At 39.4% G+C, this 21,564-nt stretch overlaps 2 protein-coding genes across 4 annotated transcripts in view; one reads left to right on the top strand and one right to left on the bottom strand.

The window, feature by feature from the left end:
• Nucleotides 1–12,908, bottom strand: part of kank1a (KN motif and ankyrin repeat domains 1a) — a 78,227-nt gene extending 65,319 nt beyond the window's left edge. For 2 of the 3 annotated variants that reach the window (XM_058636612.1, XM_058636611.1), the window contains exon 1: nt 12,738–12,908. The gene's annotated coding sequence lies outside the window, so the exon portion shown is untranslated. Of the gene's footprint in view, nt 1–5,166; nt 5,300–12,737 lie in introns of those variants that run through there. The other variant, XM_058636613.1, reaches the window with a different exon arrangement.
• A 2,287-nt stretch (nt 12,909–15,195) lies between these two features.
• Nucleotides 15,196–19,847, top strand: fbp1a (fructose-1,6-bisphosphatase 1a). Its single transcript, XM_058636622.1, has 7 exons — nt 15,196–15,470; nt 16,187–16,349; nt 16,928–17,020; nt 17,147–17,287; nt 17,370–17,507; nt 17,759–17,878; nt 19,150–19,847. Exons 1-7 carry the CDS (start codon nt 15,301–15,303, stop codon nt 19,339–19,341), a joined length of 1,017 nt encoding a protein of 338 aa, XP_058492605.1. The 5' UTR covers nt 15,196–15,300; the 3' UTR covers nt 19,342–19,847.
• Nucleotides 19,848–21,564: the final 1,717 nt, after the last annotated feature.

Below are 21,564 nucleotides of genomic sequence, written 5' to 3' on the forward strand. Positions count from 1 at the left end.
GATATACTATGTTTGTGTAAGTGTATAATTGGCCTGTATGAATGGTTAAATACTGCCCAAACACAACTCGTATATATTAAATACTTCTAATATTGGCAAAAAACTTTCTCCATGCATAATGGACGATTAAAGACAGGAACACAAAACACTGCGCTAAGAGCACATGTCATTCTACAGAGAGGGGTGTAAGAGCCCGTCCTCTTCATTCACATGGTAAACACTAACCACACACCCAAGCAATCACTAAGAGGCATGTCCATCAACACCGTCAGTCTAACAGACACTCGAGTAATTTCCGTTCTCCAAAAAAGACAACAAAGACACTCTTTTACTTCCAACAGCGAACGCCCAGAACATCAGGAATTAGTTAACACAGTAAATCAGTGTTTGGATAAAATCACACATATTAAAATCAGACATATATTATGTATGTATGTATGTATATATATAAAACTTTTTTCTACAAAAAGTAATATATATATATATATATATATTACTTTTTGTAGAAAAAAGTTAAAATTTACACATAGAAAGAACAACTGGCTCCAGGAGATAAAGGCTTTGGATTCCCAGCCGCTGTAGCGCCGAGGAAGCTGTAATAACTGTGGGACTAACCAATGACTTCCGTGTCATCCTTTTCATTATCTTGGCTTCGGCTCACGGTCACAGGGTCATAGGCTATGGAAACAGTAACATGCCTTCATAGGTATAATGCAACACATTGTATTGGCAGTGATGGGGTGAGGAAAGGAGGGGCGGTGTCTTCTCAGTGAGAGTCATCCTGGTCAACAATAGCACCAACATTCCACTGAAACACTGTGGCATTATGGCTGCCCTCTGTTCACCGGGAGGATCCCCACTTCCACCAAAACAAAGGGATTAACTCCCGTGGTATTCTGGGAAATTTCAATGTCACATTTGGGAATGATTCAGAGGGAAGGAAATTGGAAAAACAACTATTCCTCTGGTGTTGTCAAAATGACTCATAAAATGTCATGTTTGGTTAGCCAAAAATGTTTTCTCAAGTGGGCACTGACATCACTAACAGAATATTCTGAGTGAACTACTTTCCCACACTTTTAACAAATAAATGTTATGCAGGAGCAATGTGTGTTATTTTTCCATGTTAATAAATGATTTTCTTTTTGTTCTGGTTTAGATTTGTGCTTCTAAAACAATTCTGTTTGGATTCAAGATTAGATTCAACTTTATTGTCATTGTGCGGCATACAAGTACAAAGACAACGAAATGCAGTTTGCGACTAACCAGAAGTGCAAAAAAAGCAGTTCACTGAATTCTGTTGAGTGTTTACTAACAAAAAAAATGTGATCATTCACAACCTAAAACATAGATATCACTTGCTCTTCCCCACATAACACAGTGGTAGATAACATCTCTTGTTCTCACAGAACTGATTTATGACATTTGTATAATGGAAAGATTAAAAAAAAAAACTTGTTTTCAATTATTGCAAGAATTCCAAAAAAGGTGTTCAAACAAAGCCTTTCAAAAATAGACAGCTCTGTCCAGAAGACGCTGCCCATGAACAAATATTGACTTGAGTGGTGACCCGTGCTCTGCTAGTATTATTTTCGCAAAGCTGGAGGGAAGGAACAATTAACATTTGCTGGTGGAGAAGTCTGGTGACAGATGTCACTGAATATGCAAAAGAGTGAGACGAGAGAGGAAGGGAGGGTCACTGTATCAACAACGGTCAACAGATAAACTGCCAAGGAAACACAACACCCCCATATGTGTTTTTGTTCTCCAAGGCTATACATCAACAAGGCTACATTTTAATTTAAAAGTAAGATAAAAGTATCCCTACGGCTACATTTATGCCAAGCAGAACTGGAGACCTTTAAAATGATGCTGCAGTTTACTGAATTTCCTTCCTGGTTAGTTCTTATAAGTCACAACTTGACTAACAGCTGTGGATAAACTACTCTTTAACACTTACGTTCAGCATACATAACACACATAAGAACAAGTTTAGGACAGTTTTATATCATACCTGTTTTTATCTCCACACAGAAATGCTGTTTTCGGAGCCTTAAAACATACAAAAAAAATCTTGAAACGCCACCCTTGGAAAACAATAATGTCATAGCCGCAACTAACACTTAATCCCACAAGCATCATGTGCATGCTCCACATCTACACCAATGTTGGTGCATTTCTGTGGTAAGCATGACAGCGCCACATACAGGCCAAACACAACAAAAGCAAAAGAAAGATCATATAGGAACAATTCAGTTTGGTCACCTAGTCAGTGTAAAAAAAAATACCTGCCCTTACTTTTCACCGATACAGTTTCTGAGAAGGTCAAATCAATGACCGCTCATTCCAAAAGAAGTATAAACAATTAAATAAAAAGAAAGTCAAGTAATATATTATGCAAACATTCAGTTTTTAGTAATTTGGTTATCATTAATATTCATTCATTATACCGTATCGTTTGTGATTATCTCACCTATAAACCATACTACGTTCACTGAAACAACTCAAACATGTTCTGAATAAAAAAAACACAGTCCCAATTTGAGAAAACAAAACATCCTGCACAACTGGTCTGGTGATAACGCAGCTCAGTGGTACACAGCCATCTCCAGAATAGTCCGTCCAAGGATAAGACTGTCGAGAGTGCTTCCCCTTCTCGATGACAAAGTGAACTCCATCCATTTACAACAGTTTAAAGTGTTGCACAAACACCATTAAAGCAGAAAGCCTTTAGCCCTTCTGTATTTAAGAAAAACCTTGCTAGTTAATTGAGGATGACACTGAGACACTGATGACATGAGAAGATAAGAGAGCTATTGTATCTCAACAGCTCAATTATGTCCACCTTGTAAATTATTATCAGGTAGTCAATGTCATCCCTTGCATCCAGATGAGTATGTTTGTTCATGTCATTATGCAACGCCTGCTGTCCAGTCAAACAGAAACCTACAATCATGATCTGCTCGACAACAGTTGTTTAACTGTATTTAATATAGGTCAGGTTTAACCTCTCAGGACTGTTATAACCTTCATCTACAGTCTGTTATGTTGTTTCCGTTAAAGGACTTTTTTATTTTTAAACTTCCATGGTTATTACATTAACAAATTATATGTAGAATTATAGTGTAGAATTCAAGATACTGAATATAGCATCAGAGCAACCCCATCCCTCAGTCACCAGGACCTCAGAGGAAAACATGGGATAGGTCAGGGAACCTGTGGACCCGCTGCTATGGTGATCGTCCACTCACATTGTGGAAAATGAAACTTGAGCAGGTGCAGGGCCATTGTTAAGCTGACTCCACCACAGCTCAATGGCTGTGGTGAGGACTAAAGTCACATGGTCAAACGCCATCATTCACTGCACTTCATTTTCACAATTCAAAGCAAAGTGAACGTGCAGCCTTATCAGTAAATAAACAATACACATTCACTGAATCATCCCTGTGCTGATTACAGATCACACAAGTACGTCTCTCTGTAATTAATGTGGGTTTCGGATTATGGTCTCCTGTAAACGCAGCCTAGTAATAAAGAGCTCCACATGTGGTGTGCCAACAGCAGCAGAGAAGCTTCGACCGCAGCTGATAAGATCAATGGTGTCACCAGGGACTCAATCTCCGCTGTAAACAAAGGCCCACTGACCGCAAGAGGAAATAATTTACTGGTGCAGTTTAACAGTTTGCAGAGAAACTCCTGACCTTCTTCAGGAAGCTGTTTATATCATCAAAGGCATGTGGCCACAGATGATTTCAGGGTCACTTCAGAGACTTCCCATCTTCACCTGAGTCACTTCCTACTGGTCTGTCAGACAACAGAACATTTACTTCACAGGAAAGGTTCTTCTCCAAAATGGTAAAAGTTGTCTCATGGCTTCACTACAGATTTAAAGCATGTTAAGAGTACTGCAGTATGTTACCACAGCTGTAACCCACTTACTGAAATTGAAACACTGAATGAATTACGTAATCTTAACATCTTTCGCTCAACTTGAACTAACTTGAACTGCTAATATGAAACATTTCCTAATGTTTCTTATACACGAATGACTGCGCAGACTTGTTCTCACAGGCAAGAAGCTTGCAATTATAAGTAACTAGTCAGTGTGAGCTGATACGAAAACACACACACACACACACACACACACACACACACACACACACACAAGAGTTCATTCACTAAATGCCAGTCAAATCAAAACCCTGTCAAATAATGCACCAACCTCGAGGACCTAAAGGAGACAACCCTACTTCAAACCTAGTTTGTTTTTGTGTACTCAAACTTTTTGGAACTTATCACGTTAAATGTGAGATCTGTCTTGCATGGCGTCTCTTTTTCAAACTCCACATGCAACACATGATGCCAGCTCATATGTCTGTGGTCACACTCTTGGTGAAAAGGTAGAGGCTCAGTCAGCCATGAGGTCAGAGTGACTGGATCTTCACTAGGAATGTGCAGAGCAGCAGCTGTAGACACAACAGTCCCCCACACCACAGACAAAACCTTAAACCAGACCCTCAACCCTGTTCACACCATCTTATAGATATCAAATGTTTAACGGCTGAGTCTCAACCCCCTCCCCCCCCCAATATTAGAAAAATTATACCTTTGAGACATAACATGAAATGCTTGCTTGCCAGTTTCCTATAGGGCTTAGCATCCACTCTGGTTTCTCCAATCAAGGAGTAAACAAACTACTGAAAGTAAACAAACTACTGAAAGTGACCGTCTGACAAATAAGCCTGTCCGACCTACAAAGAACCTGCAAACCTGGAGAAATATTGAAACACTAATAAGAGCATACCTTTTATTGAAAAGGAAGAACAAGTGTCGACAAGTGCTTTGTTTAATGCAGAGGGTGCGGTGCAGAGATGTTACCGTCTGTGTCAAGTCAGCAACTCTGAATAGATAAACAAATCCTAATACATTAATATCATCGGATTTTGAATGCAGTCGAGAGGCAGCCAGCGTATATCAGTGTTTATCACAGGACAAACGGTGTGTTCACTTGACACTGTCACTGAATGATAACTTCACAGGAAATGCTCTATGCAAAACAGATATCTAATATACAGACCAGCTACGCAATGTTTCCCTGTGTTTTCTGGAAGTTATCAGAGCAATCAAACTAAATAAAACTCGATAAGACACATAGATTGAACTCACCTTCCTCACAAAGTCAGTCAGTGAATGCATTTCCCCCAGTACGACAACCACAGAGAAAACATCCCAAAGAGAACTGTGGGATGTGAGGGAGACATCACCCAGCTGTGTCTCACACGCCTGAGTGTGACTGAGCCAATCACAACTCAGTCGCCCCGTCACCAAACACACACACACACACGCGCACACACGCTGTAACCTGACAATACCAGCTAGTGAGGGAGACTGCAATATGAGCAGCCTGGTGAGCTGTGGGCTGACAGTCTGCGGTTCTCTCAGCCATAAACAGTGGCATCCACGGCAGCACTTTATGTGGTGTGGAGGTTAATGGGAGTGTGCAGATATTGGGGGCGTTTCCAGAGGCTTAGATTAAAAAGATGCACAAGGAAAGGTTTTCTTGTAAATGTATACCCCCCCTGTCATTAAAAGGGATGCTCCACCCAATATCCATTTTGTGAGAATGACACACACCACCCTCGGGGGTGAACTGATGGCTGATTTGTGGTAACTGCTGCTTAAAGTATTAAACCTGAGGCTGAGATTAACCGTTTCTTTAATGATTGATTAATATGCAGATTATTTTCTTAAAAAGTAATTTGCACAATAAAAAAAAAAAAATGATATTTGCTTATTAACCCACCATTTATTGCTAGTCAGCTCTCCCGGTTAGTGTTGAGATTTCTGAATAAACTGAATCAGACTACCTTCTTGTGGAATATTTCAACTTGAAAAGTCTGTACAAGCCTGCATAGCAGAGGGATTATCAAAGTATCAATGGAGCTATTAATGCAATTTGCACCTGCGTTATCCTACGTAACGTATAATAAACAGGCAGGGCCCTTTCCTTTCTCAGATGACCTGACTTTCTTTTCTTTCTTTTTTTAGTGATCAGCAGATAGCATATACGAAAAATGGATCGTGCCGCAGCAAAACTTTGTTCGAGTTAGGGCTGAAAAATTAATAAAAAAATGTTTTCGAAATTGCAATACATCTTACTGCAATTTTCAAATCGCAGGAGGCATTCAAGCCAAGATGTGTCAAAATATCATTTTAGATGAATTATTATTACCCATTTTATTCTACAGACTGAAGAGAACATCTTCGTTTCTCACAGAGCTGCACAAATATCACACACTGATCCTTTGAAATATGTTTTTTTTGAAAAAAGTACCATTCCCTCTGATATCGCTAATCAATCGCATTTTCCGTCAAAATAATTGCAATTAGATATTTGTTCAAAATCGTTCAGCCCTTGTTCGAGGGGGGACAATTTGCACTGTTGCACCACACATGCCAAGGGCTTAGGGGAAGAAGTAACTGTGGAAGCAATTGCAGCATCGATCGACACACACACACACACACACACACACACACACACACACACACACACACACACACACACACACACACACACACACACACACACACACACACACACACACACACACACACACACACACACACACACACACACACACACACACACACACACACACACACACACACACACACACACACACACACACACACACACACACACACACACACACAACTCTGCTGCTCCCTTACTCACTCATGTCCATGCATCAAAAACTACCACTGGATACCATGAAAAATTTTTGTTCATACCACCCAGCACTACTGCCTACCCTGCCTCCCCACTGTTTTTTCTGGCACTAATTCAGTTGTGATCAAATGTCAACAACAAGCCAATTCAAGTACTAAGGTTTTACTTCAGGGCATCTTTCTGATTTGAGGTTAATTTAATTAACAGCATAATCACACTCACTGTAGCAGAGATGAGATGAGAAAACAAAATATGAACTTAAGCAACTTGTGGCAAACTTTTGTTGCTGTTCAAACATTTACTTTTAACCAGTTTTCATTTTGTTGCATCAAAAATTACTCTGGAGAGTAAGATTTAGCATTACTGGCATTACATCTAACAATTGTAAAAAAATAGTTTTGCGTAATGTAATGGGATACAACATTTTGATCATATCACAAAGCCATAAGCAGCAACTGAATTTTGTGTCAACATGCTGGATAAACCACATGGTGAGATATGAAAGACGCTGCCATGTGTAACAACAAACACCTCAGAAAGTATCATCGGGTGTTACATATGTACATGTTGGGGCTCAGGTTAAATAAACCAAATGAATTAATTCCTGTGAATCATATCTGAAATACCAACGGGGACATAATGACGGAGAGGGGGCATGCATGAAAGAAAAGGGATTAACATACCAGGAAACAAAACATCTTTGTGACACACACTTCGAGGTTTAGCCAGGGTTAATCCCAGCTACACAGAGAAATACCCTCCTTCACTCTTGTTCACAGCAACAATGTTCCTCCAAAACAAGTCGAAGCGCGCACGACTGAATCAACTGACAGTTGTCGGCACAGCTAAAACAACTAGCACCTCAGATGGATGAAACCCAAGCCACGTCCTGAGGAAGGAAGATTCCAGTCAGAATTTTTTAGTGGACACACACTACTCTGTAATTTGATGTGCCACTGTGAGCTAGACATGTCCTTTGTCTCCTTGGACATTAAATTGGCAAAGCTGCAACTTCAACTCAGTTTACAGCTTCAGCACATGTCACTCAGTGTGTTTATATGCATGTTAAAAGTCAGATTTTAAGACAATAATTTGGTTTTCTTAATGTCATGTAAACACATTAGTCCGCCTAAAATCAAGCTAGTCTTAGTGGGACTAACACAACTGGATAATGTGATTCATAGTCTGATGTATAGACTTAGTCAGACTGGAGTTGGTGTTCGGCACCAAAGTTTTCTCCCCAGTCTTTGACGCAGAAGTGGAAGGAGACGACGTACAAACTGCAGTTCTGTTGCTGGAACACAAACAATACGATGGCATCAGCGAGAGCGAAAGCTACGGAGAAGACCCACTTTTGGACTGATGTACAGTGGTACAGATGTATGAAACATACAGAACCACAACACGATCCATCTCACCGTCCATTTCGCCATTCACGGTTTGTGTTTCTGTAACGTTAAGGTCAACAGGACGCGTGTTATATATATGCACTAGCTTATAAAGCGATACGGTGCCATTCACATGTACATACAGAGAACAACAGACAACTTGCTCTTTAACATATTGAATTTAACAATAAGTTTAAAATTATATTGCAGTGCTAATGCTGTGTTTATTTACATTTTTGTCATTTAAGCCACATAGTGTGTTCAGTGCACTGTAACCAATTTAGTTAATCTGGATAAATATATCTTTCTTTGATAACTGATCAATGAAGAGTAGCCAAAAAGACTTGTGATTTTGTCTTCAGTTTACTAAAAATCTATAAACTATACAGGAATCTGTTGTTTAATATGCCTTAAAAGCGTTACAGGAAATATTGAGCACATGGAAATCCAGAACCCACCAAATACGAACATCTCCCAATCCAGCTGACTCTTAAATCTCCTTTATCCAGGAAAAACTCATTGAAAAGGATTATTGGGCAATTATGCGAATGCTTTGATGACCCCCAATCATGACAAGCAAACAATGTGGTGCTGGTCTATACCAGCAGCCCCAGGCCACTGCAAATCCATTACAAAGATTCCCTGAAGCTTGACCTTTTAAGTCAATTTACTGTCTGCTGTGCTGGCCTTGTATTTTACAGGTGCATACCTGAAGAACAGTATTGCTAAAAGTATCGACCATTTGACAAAGATTCAGTTCAGTTTTCTTCAAATATGTTGTTTAGTTTTGGTGGATTTACTAAATATAGTAAGTTTGATCTTGTAATAACAGGGCAGTATCTGAGGCTCATGTAGGTCTTCATCCCACACTTAAAAACCTTAAGCAGCTGTAGCAGCTCCTTTTCACCTCCACAGTCGAGCACCAAGACCACTCAAAAGTGGTTTTGAAAGGGTTACACAGCAGTGAAGCGCTAAGTGAAAAAAGTACACACAAGTGCAGAAATTCTTCTTTAAGCAAACCCAAAAAGGGCAGTATTTTTAGTACATGCAAGAGAAGCACAACTGGGACAGAAGCCGGCACAGATGTTCAACCAAAACTGAAATTACAACTCAGCACCCTTCTACCTAAAATTACAGAGAAAACACCACAGCACAAAAAAAAAAAATGTGCAGCCTGAAGAAAGGCAAGGCCAGAGTGGATATGAAACCCACTCACATAGCACAGAGGAAGTCATTTCCTTCAAACAAACAGTAAAGAGATGGGAGTCATAATCACAGGGAGGTGGTGGCTGAGGGGTGACACATCTGAGCGACAGAGGCCAGGCTTTGATCATGTGGACAGAAGGCTCGCCTCACCTAGGTGTTAAGTGAGAGACTTTTGCCATATGTCCGCACAGGCTGAAAGACCTGATGATGTGGATCCATGAGGGCTGCTGAGCCTGATGTACCAACCAACACCAGGCTGTGCTTCCACCAGATCTGCTTATGTGTTGATGTGAAACCAGAGAGAGGCTGAGGAATGCTCTGCGTGTAGCTGGGAGACATGTGCAGATACGTACAGTTTTAATACTAAGCTTTCTTACAGTACAAGTCTGAGCTCAGATTAGTGTCAGGGCAACAAACAATAGGCCCATGAGCAAGCTGCACACTGACAAATCAATGTAAGTCATGTAGGTTATAGGTGAAGTGATGAATCAGTTAAATATTAACATTAAAGACAATTAAAATCAGCAGATTACAAAATAATTTGTGTCAATAGTCAAGAATATTTCACTGGTTCAATGTTCCTACTCTGTAAGGCTTTCCTACTCTCTAAACTAAACATAATTGAGTTTTGTCCTATTGCTTTGACAACGGGCTTTAAAAAAACAACAATAAAAACGATTTTCTAACATTGCATTGATTAATCAAGAAACTAATCATCAGATATAACAATAGAAACAATCGTTTGTTAAACCCTTAAAGATTCTATTACCAAGCTACATTCCTTAAGTAGTTAATACTTAAATTATGCTAGGATTTTGTTACAATAGCAACAAAATGATTGTCCTGCTTGACATTGTCATTCACAATGACAACACTTACTGGCTGATTACACATTAACACGTACACAGAAGCGTGTGATGTAACTGCTACTATATTAGGTTCTCCAAGCAAAAATAGTAAAAGACGTGCAGAGCCAGAAAATTCGACTTTTTGTCAGTTTCATCCCAGGTTGGGACATTCATTTCTGAAGGAATGCTTTGCCTCGTCCATGTGATGAAATCACCACTTGTAATCTGTTTTTTATGCCCAAGTGTAGAAAAATGGATTCATAGATATGCCAAAAGTGCCACAATGGAAGTCTAAGAATTTCATTAAAGTGATGCTCTCACAATGCTCATATTCTTCCTCACTGACACGTGAATTCAATTCAGTGCTTTATCGAAAGAAAAAGTGGAAAACTCTGGGTCAGGAGACGATTAAGGATGCTCTGTTTGACCCCAACCCAAACCAGTACAGTCGGGACCATCATTGAGGTCTGTCTGATCCTAAAATGCCTCAGTGAGAAGCAACTCTGCTGTATGGTTTGGACAACATGACAACCAATGAACGCTTCAATTCTACTATAAGTAACATTTCAAAGGTGATGAGGGTTCCTATCAGAAGTCTCTAACGAGGCTTTTGTTCTAGGGTCATGCAATGCACTGCATTTCAAGCTTCGAGTAGGAGGGATATTAACATTAGCTATATCCAATCCAATATCTGAATCTGCACTGTTTGTCATCAGTCCCAGTTGTGGAGACATGTGGAGATAGATGCCCAGTATAGTTCTTTATATTTAAAAACCGATACAATATGCTGCATGCTTCACTATGCACAGACAGTAACAAATGTAAATCAAAATCAGCAAACTCATTTGAGCCAAGTCATGTTTGGTCTGTTTATTTCTTCTCTTTGGGAGAACAACATTTGTTTCACAGTTGGAGGCATCAGTAGACACTCGAGTTTGTGATATCCATGTCGGACACAAAAGAAGTGGTATTGTCCCATCCCTACTTTTTAGATGACGCATGAATTTATTTATGCTTTTATCATGTTTTCTGTGTTGTGTTGCATTTTCATGTGTTTTTCTTGTTCTTTTACTGGACAACACATCTGTAATGAAGACAAATAGTTCTAGTTGATGCTTGAGACAGTGATGTCAGGGACAGTGCACACATCTGTGGCAAAATCTGATTCAAGATGTTAAATCCCAGGCAAAGATGAGTCATAACGGCTCATACTAGAGGGATTACCTGGTCACATGAGATGAGATGGGTCACTGTTACCAGAGCAAAGGTGTCAAGGAACAACCACAAAGTTAAATCTTAACACAGGGACACTATCTTCAGCGTAGCAGTTGGTGCAAACAGTTATGTATAAACAATTAAACTATGTGCTAAGGCTTGAGGTAGTGATGTTTGGGATAGAGCAAAAATCTGCGGTGAAACTTGACATGAGTCACTATGGATGATACAGTGGTGAGGGATTACCAAGTCACATTGGTCACAGAAATTGGTCACTGTTATCAGAGATAAATCAGTTAAGAAATCATCACAATAAGTGGGTCCAGAGCCAAGAGGGGGCATAAGAGAATTTAGACCGTTCAGATGTAGTTTCTGCTCTCTCTGTTTAAGCTTATGCATCTACAGACAACTACTGAGAACAACAACATTATTGGAGATATATGGCTAATAAAGATCTGTAATCTGATTTTGACTGGAAGTCACTCGTAAATACAAAACACTATTTTTCTTCTGTGCTACATTTCTTTCTGTGCACCAATGAAGTGTATTTAAATAGTAGTCTAGTGTGATTTAGAATTTCTATAGATCAATTAAATAACAAAAATGAAGTTTTATTATATGATTCATTAATTGTATTGCAATTTATATAATAAAATAAATATATATATTTTATATATTAAATAGTCATATTTATCCCCACATAATTTTCTCCAACTGCAATATAAAAACGGATAAAAACCCTAACACATTCAATGGATTTCAATGTTTTGCCTCAGATTTGTTAAATATTTCAATAGTTTTTTTATGATGAAGCACAATTTACAAAACTCTGTCTGACTTCGTTTATCTGGCATTAAACGTGATCGTTATCGACACTATACCGTGATTATGTCTATGGCTATATCGCCCTTGGGGGTCAAAGTTCAACCCGTACTGGAACTGCAACATGTGAGGTACACACATTTCCACGACACCTGTTTGGCGCGAACCAGCGCTTGGTCACAAGTGGAGTGGAGTAGAGTGGCGTGTTGTGCTGTGCTGTGCTGTGGTGCAGTGTGGGAGCTTATTAGAAGGACCAGGTACAACAAACACCATATGACTAGAATGTAATCCAGATTAACCAGCAGCGCTTCATGGGATTGTGTGGTCTGATCTGGTCGCTGCAGGACCACCTGACCAGGAACACGCTGAATTTAAACACACTATCAAACCAAAGGCTCATAGTGCTCACAGTTATCTTCCACAGCCTCAATTAGTCATGGAGCATAAAGTTAATTCATCATTTGCATTATATACATTTATATATTTATATACCAGAAGCTCACAGTAACCACACAGCGTTTCACTTACCAGAGTCCGAGCGTGTCCCTGGCTGTCTGTGGCGCTTTGATGCAACTCTTCCTCTGAGTGGACGCGACTGACTGTCCTTAAAGTCAAAGTCTCAGGGGGGAAAACTCCCACATCGAGCACTAAGGTCACGATAAACAGTGCTGATAACACGCAATCCCCGTGGAACGGTGCACGTCCCGCACCAGCAGCACCAGCAGCAGCAACAGCACCAGCCTCCAACCAGTCTCTCTTTGTACTTGTCCCTTCAGCAGCAAGTTGTTCGCCGGCGGCGGTCATGCGCAGTCGCTGACGTGACAAAGTGAGTGTGACGTGAATGAAGGTCAGCGTGAGAGAGAGAGAGGGAGACAGACACACACACAGCACAGGTGTAGTTTACCTGCGCTGACTGAGCTGCCCTACTTTTAAAAGCGGAGCAGGATATTTACTCTGGAGGCTTCCTGTTGTACGGTTGAAGTACTCCGGGAAGAACAACTTCACCGTGAGTCTTTAAAAGCCAGTAAACCAGCCCCTCATTTTTAACATTAACACTGATATTTGTTGGACGAGATCGGTTCATGAAATTAAGATTTCATTAAACGTGCATGTACAAGGGAATTACGTGTCAATTCAATTCACCGAGTCTGTATAAACGTAAATGATTCTCCTCCGCATAACAATATAGTTCTTGTCCAGCGGCCATTCTAACGTATAGGGACGTTGTCGCCACTGGCGCAATAATATTACCATTTTTAACTATTACTTGTCACAGAAGTGAGTTATAACGTCTGTTTCAAAGGGTAGAAGTATTTTGTTCGTCTCACGTTTGAAAACATATTCATGCTAAATGCTTAAATGTAAATGGCCACTAATGGTAAATCAGTGCTGTCAACAAACACAAACCAACAGTGTCTAGGACAGAGCGAAAAGTGAAGGCTTTAGTCAATACCGCCATCTTGTGGCGTCATGTTGTAACAGCACTGGATAAAAAAAATTAAAATGGAAAATGGACACTATAGCAGTTTTATTATTATTGTTTGTATTATCATTAGTAGTAGTATTGTAATTGTTTTTATTATTTGTATTGTTATGATTAGGTAATTCATTATAAGGGAAAAAAACACAACATTAATTATTGTATTTGTATGAATGTGCCCTTTAACTGATGGGAAAAAAAAGATGTATTTACACAGATCAATTTCACACAATGTAAAGGAATAGGCTGCAATTTTTAATTAAAATCTTTAGAGCTAATTTATGGTTTTTCTTCAGTATAATCTACTTATTCAAGTACTGCAACACCACAGCAAACAATATTTGTTGAAATACAATTAACGTATTTAATTTACACATTAACATTTAAAATTGTAATACACATAATAACTTTAGTGAGCCAATGTAATTACTAATGTTTTAGTTCAATTTGACTCTTTAATTTTTCCTTCATTTTACCCATTAGAAACATCATTGAGATTAAAATCTCCTTTTAAAATATGTTTTGTGATAACTGTTTGTGTAATTGATACAATCGATAGATATAAAAAACAGATATTTACTGTTTGACATTTCAGCCCCAAAGTCCTAATTCTTTTGAGGATGGATTTCCGCAGTTCCACAAAATCTCACTAATCCTGGCAAATCTATCTAATCTCAAAGGAGTTGGATGGAGACCAGTCCATGGTGTACCCTGCCTATTGCCCTATGTCAGCTGAGATTGGCACAGCACCCGTGCAACCCTCATGTGGAGGATAAAGTGGTAGAAGATTGATGGAGTTGATATCAGAAATCATTGAAGGCCAGTTGAGCTCTCTGAAGGAGGATCCACAAACTGACAAGGAAAGGTTTGTCTTGCTACATCATATTGTTGGTTGTCTGTACTTCCGGAACACAGTCTATGCTGATTTTTCTTATGATTTTGTTGATGCTAATTTGCTGCTGTAAAGCTTGGACATTTTTTTGTTGTTTAGTTTGTGATTTTTGTGGCCACTGTGGGACATTGTCTCTTCGTATTCTGCACTTTAATTAGACTTGTATTGTGTTGTGTTGTGTTGTGTTATGAATTAAAGCAAAGTAAAAACATAAACAACATAGAAGAATAAAGAACATTGTATAAAATACTGTAAATATTTGGATATTAAAATAATTAATAATGATATTAATAATAATATAAATATGTGTTTGAAATAAAAAATAGATAGACAGGAAAAGTTCACCAGTGTTAGAGAAAGAAGAATGCAAAAGGACACACTATCAGAAGTAAAATGTCGTTGTGAAACTGTGCACACATAAGACTCTTGTTTTCAAACTCGTCTTGCACAATGAGGCTCTGAGTGCAGGTATGCAGGTATGCGCAGTCTCCATTCTTCTGGTCACATCCTCCTTCTGTTGGTGGTAACATTGTAATCAGTTTGTTCAGTTGGATTTGGAGTGTGTGCGCGCCAGGACCACGCCTCTCCTGCAGATCTGGATTGGTCCACACAGCTGCACCCCCCCTCCACGCAGTTCCGCGTTACAGCGCTTTAAAAGTTCTACAGCTTCGCCTCCGATCTTCACTCTCAGGGCGCACGAGACCACGATCATCATCATCATGTCCGATCGAGGAACCTTCGACACTAATGTGGTCACCGTGACCCGGTTCGTCATGGAGGAGGGCAGGAAAGCGAAAGGCACGGGGGAGCTGACAACGCTGCTCAACTCTCTGTGCACGGCAGTGAAGGCCATTTCCAGCGCCGTGCGTAAAGCTGGAATCGCCAATCTGTGAGTAAACAGAGCCGAGACTGAGTGGGAGATTTCACTGATGTATAAAGTCACATTAGAAATGAATACGTGATGCACAGATACAGTCAAGTTTCAGTCTCCTGCATCCACGTTGGCACAAGCCTCGTCTGAGCAGGAGATTCTGGTTCTCTGTGAGCCAATCACGAAGCGTTTCACTGACCCCACCACGCCCATTTTACGGTACACAACACAAACTTTGTTATCATTTACACATTTCGTATGTGCCGACTCTATTTTAAGAGAAATCGATGTCTTCTTCAAATTTGCCTGTGTTGTGTTCTTTTTGTTGCTATTTTTGTTTTTGTTTAGTTTTTTACTCTTTTTTTATAAATGTGCAAAAAGTTTTCAAGTGACCTACATTTGCAGAAAACTTGTCATTGTTGGTGAAAAACCTCAGTTTTTGATTCACTTCCTTGTTCAGTCACTACATAACTTTGCTGCTGGTGGAGGAAAATGCTGTGTCATGTATGAGATGCATTCTTTAAAATAACTTGCAACAAAGTTATTGATTTAAAAAAAAAAGTGCACTTTATGGAAACAAGCACAGAGCTGAATATATGTTTCACAAAAGGTGATGTGCTCCACTTACATGTACACTAACAGTCTGGTTTTATATGTACAGAGAAGTTTATTATCTTCACTCTTTCTGTTTGTTTGTTTGTTTGTTTGTTATAATTACTTGTGTGTGTGTTCAGCTACGGCATTGCAGGCAGCACAAATGTGACAGGTGACCAGGTGAAGAAACTGGACATTCTGTCCAATGATTTGGTGATCAACATGATCAAGTCGTCCTTTACCTCCTGCGTGCTGGTTTCTGAAGAGAATGACAAAGTCGTCATCGTGGAGCCAGAATCCAGGGTGAGCATATGTCTATAGCTGACTTTAATTTACATGATAAACAACAGAATTGGGAATCTGCTCCTCATGCTGCCAACAAAGACGCTTAAGGTCATAAACCCCGTTATTCAAATGAGAAGATCCTCTTCGGATGTGGCTTAACTGGCTGGGGAACATGAGGTCAGGTGCCTCCAGTCATTCTCTCTCTTACCTTGCTCTCCCATGTCACATAAAGACTGTGTGGACACAGAAACAGCCACAATTGCATCAATATCCTTGCAATTTTGCACATTCTTCTCCAGCCCACACACCACTGTCACAGTCACAAGACACAAAAAGAGATAGGTTTACGCAACACACACGGTTGGATTAAATGATGTCACAAAAATCTCTCTAATAAGCCACAAAATACTTGGAATTGTACATGGACGTTCCTCTGATGACAGCTCAGGCCTTAAATGTGCTTTGTCCTTTGTGAAGAAACAAGCGGTTTGTATCAAATGTACCATCACAAGATGCAGGAGACATGAGTTCTCTGTCTGAAAGGATGCAGCATATCAAGTCTTACAAAAATAATACATAGCTCGTTCCACTTCTAGGGCAAATACGTCGTTTGCTTTGACCCTCTGGACGGCTCCTCCAACATCGATTGCCTCGTCTCCATTGGTACCATCTTTGCCGTCTACAGAAAGGTACTAACAAGGTCACAGCAGACCACTGTGATCTTATTGTAAGAGTTATCATACTCCTGACTGAAAAGAGAAACCGTGACACTATATGAATCCACACTGACAGAAAAATTGTACGTCTTCTCCCAGACCACAGACGATGAGCCGAGCGAGAAGGACGCCCTCCAGCCTGGTAGGAACCTTGTGGCAGCAGGCTACGCCCTGTACGGCAGTGCCACCATGATTGTGCTCTCCACCGGCAACGGAGTCAACTGCTTCATGCTCGACCCAGTGAGTGCTCTGTGGATTTAAGTCCTCTATTTTGTATTTAGTATATGAAACTCTGGGTAATATATATTTTTTTCTTTGTTAGGCACTTGGTGAATTTATCCTGGTTGATCGGGACGTGAAGATAAAGAAGCGAGGCAAGATTTACAGCTTAAATGAAGGATATGCGAAGCACTTTGACCCGGCTGTCACCGAGTACCTGCAGAAGAAGAAGTTCCCTGAGGTAAAGTAGACTGTAGTGTAAACAGGTTAGGGTTAAGTAAAAGTACTTTTCATCCCGATTATCCTACCACTAGCAACCATCAAGCGAAACCACAGTTGTTTTTGTTATTTCATTTTCAGTTTATTTGTTTACTAATGTGGGATTCCAATGATTCCACGAGCCTCACACTGAGACGTCCCTATTCTGAAAAGTTGATCTTGACCATTACAGGTGTATTTAACTGACTAATGCAGCATTTTAAACAATAACAGGATGGCAGTGAGCCGTATGGCGCCCGCTACATCGGTTCCATGGTGGCAGACGTTCACCGAACACTGATGTACGGAGGCATCTTTTTATACCCAGGAAATGTGAAGAGCCCAAAGGGAAAGGTAACGTCTTGTTCCCAATTATTTCTGCTGCAAACAATTTGTATCACAACTACTGACGACTGAAAATGATGATGATGATAATAATAATAATAATAATAATAATAATAATAATAACAAAAGGAAATAATGATATTCCACAGTTGTTGATTCCAAGGAACTTGATGAAAAAGCAAAAACTAAAAATGCTTTGGTTCATCTTTCAATACCAGGCTGTCATAATGTTTTCACTGGTTTTAAAACAATGTGTGAAGCTTCCACGAACCTTGAACTATTTCCTGCCACAGGTTTGAAATACAGGTACAATATTTAGCAGCAGTACAGTATTTATGGGGTCGACTCAAAATCAGGAATAAAATATAGTATAGTGAAAGTAGGTGATGTGAAGATCTGTTGTCTTTTCATGGGACTTATTTAGAAATGTTATGTTTAAGTTGTTTTATCAATCACAAGTGGCTGTTAGTGATCATAATAAACAAATAGTACAGTTTCTTTAGTTCACTTGTTGTGATAGTGATACTAAATACCTCTCTACTGTGTCACCATGTTTCTTCACTCCCCACATCCTTCCACATTTCCACATCCACAGTGAGTCACATTGACTCACTGTGGATGTAAAACACTGTTGTCTTTAAGAAATAAAGTGCAGGGAAATGGAGGAAAACATTATTCACAACATTTAAGATACTTTTGCCATGATCAAGACAAACATGAGCCTTTATGTGTTGCAAGTTGTCTGAGTTACAAAGGATTTAACATGGAAAATAAAGTCTTTCAATAAAATATGAGGATGAAAAAAGTAATCAAGAGTGAAATTAAGATGAATTCTTGAGATTTTCCTTGAAGAAGTTTCATGTTAAGTATTCATTCCCAGGCTGTTTATTGTATATTTAACACCATTTGCATTTACAGTGTGTAAAGTCTACGCACCAGTCATTTGTAAGACTCTTCATGTTGTGAATTTATCGAACAACTGCGATATTTAAGGTTTTAGGTTTTGATAATCTTTGAAGGAGATTCCTCACTGATAAGTCTGTCTATTCATTAAATCTTCCATAATTCATACTCCGTTTACTGTCAAAGTGGAGGAAAGAAAACTGGAATATTTCAAACCCTGATTAACTGTTGCAGCACTACATAATCAATGAAGGAGAGATGTATGCTTACTTGCATAAACTCACAAAACAAAAAACTGAAAGTAGAACAATCCTTTCAAAAAAGTTTTGATAATACCACAAAAAAAAAACACTAACTCCTCCCTCTCTCACTCAAAGCTGCGGCTGCTCTACGAATGCAACCCGATGGCCTTCATCATGGAGCAGGCGGGCGGCATGGCCTCCACTGGCTTTGAGAACATCCTGGACATACAGCCAGACAACATCCATCAGCGGGCTCCTGTGGCGCTGGGCTCCCCTGAGGACGTGTTGGAGTACGTCGCCATCTGCAAGAAACATGCCCAGAAGTGATCTGGCAAAAAAAACAAACTTGTTTTTCCAAACTGTGTTGCACTGAGACAGTTTTATTGATCTCAATGAAAATGTAGTTTTCATGATGTCTTACGCAGTTTTTTTTCTGAAGGTCAAAAACCAAGGTATTTTCTTTGTGAAGTCAACTCCGTTCAGAGTTGGTTTGATGCCAAACCAGCAATGTTCATGTTCTGTTTTCAGAAAACTGACAGACCAAAGATGAAATAGACCAAAGATGTTTCAGTGGAAATATCATAACCATGGTTCATAAGCTCAAGTGACAATAATGCACACATTCCACAAATACATCTAAAATGTGCCAAAAACATGCACTATAAACCTCCAGTCGTGCCTTAATATGAATGAACATTTATTCTAGATATGTGAAGGACCAAAAACAACCTCTATGCAAACAAAACCTGATGCCTATATATTAATATTATTATTATGTGAACAACAACTGTTTGAAATGATGAATCTCAATAAATGAGTCTCCAAAGACTAAATTGGTGTTTTCATCCGTTTGTTATCTTCTGCAGTCACCTTTTACACTAACATGTAGCTTGTATTTATCAGCTTTTTTGGGCTGTTCTTGCATTAATATTATCATTATTTATCAGAAAGAGAAAGAAATGCAACTTCAACATTCTTACAGGAAGATTTGAATGTTTAAAGCGACGTGAAGAAAATGCTTGATGCGTTTTTACGTGTCATGATATGCAAACAAGTTGTTTCATTTTCATTTAAAAAAAAACACACGATATTTCACTCAGTGGAGATGACCTATGAGCTAAAGATCAGTTACATGTCACGTGGACCCAATGTCATTTGAAGCTCATTCAGCTGCTGTGTGAGTCTAAGGAGGTGGAACTGTGTTCTTTTCAATCATGATTTTATTGTTCCCTACGCGAACCTGCGATTACAGCGACTCTGTTTTCAGCTCCTTGTCCAGACAAATGTGGTTAAAAAGACAACTTAAGAACAGAACCTCATGTTACCCACATTCTGTTGCAAGCTTTGTGACTTCATTGATGAAAAAAGCTCATCATTGCTAACATGTTGTGCAGGATTAGAGTGTCCCCGCCTCTACAGACGATACCCAACACCATCATACACTCTCTCTTCCCCTCCGCCTGGCCCACCTATGCATGCTTCTGTTGCCTGCATTCTAAGAGGTCAGAGGTCAGCAGCAGCAGCAGCAGCACAGTGATGTTAGAGCTGCCAGAGCATCTTGTTCAGACCAGATGCGTTACACTCTGTCGACCAATAGTTTATTTTTACAGAACAAGAACGACTCATGTAAGACCCTGAGGTTGTGTTCATAAGTTTAGAAGTAGTCGGTCAGTACAGCTGATGAGGGGGAACAACAGGAACAGCAGAGATGATATGAACTAATGTTTGCGTTATCGAGGTTGTGCCGCTCTACTGTGCTCTAGGTACATTTCAACACTCCAACACCAGCAAGAGACTAAACAAAAAATTCTGCAACACTTGTGATGTAAAAATAACACAATAACTACTTCATGGTTTGGGGAATTGACATTGCAGAGTTGCCAGTTTTCTGGAGCTTTGCCTGAATTCCCTGATGTGTAACTTCTGGAGCTTGAATCATGCCTCAGATTACATAAAGATCTTTACCTCATCCAAATATGTTTCAGTGGAAATATAATAACCGCGGTTCAACAAGCTCAAGTAACAATAACGCACACGTTCCACAAAGTGGACTATCATGATGATTCTTATTCAGTTGACTTCCAGTTGTGCTTCAATATGAATGAACATATATTCTAGATATTCTATATAAGGACCAAAAACAACCTCTCTGCGAACAAAACCTGCTGCCTTTATGATGTGAACAACAGTTGTTTGTATTCTGCATCACTTTTTCTGAAGTCACCTTTTACAATAACATGTATTTATTTACTCTAGGCATTGTTGTTATTATTATTATTATTTCATAATAATTATCATTAATCAGAAAGTCCAAGAAATGCCATCTTAATGTTTGTGTTGAAATACTGCTGTATTTAAAAAAAAAATTAAAATAAATAAAACATGGAAGAATGATGTGTTTTTAACTGACAATTGATTAAACGTGTAACATGGAACATTTACTTTCCTTTTTTTAAGGGAAACATTTTAACAACACACTGCCTGCAAGTGAGCAGATCCTTCACTCAGTGGAGATGACCTTTGAGCTAAAGGTCAGTTACAACTCACATG

This window comes from Solea solea, chromosome 8, assembly GCF_958295425.1.
Source record: "Solea solea chromosome 8, fSolSol10.1, whole genome shotgun sequence".
Classification (NCBI taxonomy): Eukaryota; Metazoa; Chordata; class Actinopteri; order Pleuronectiformes; family Soleidae; genus Solea; species Solea solea.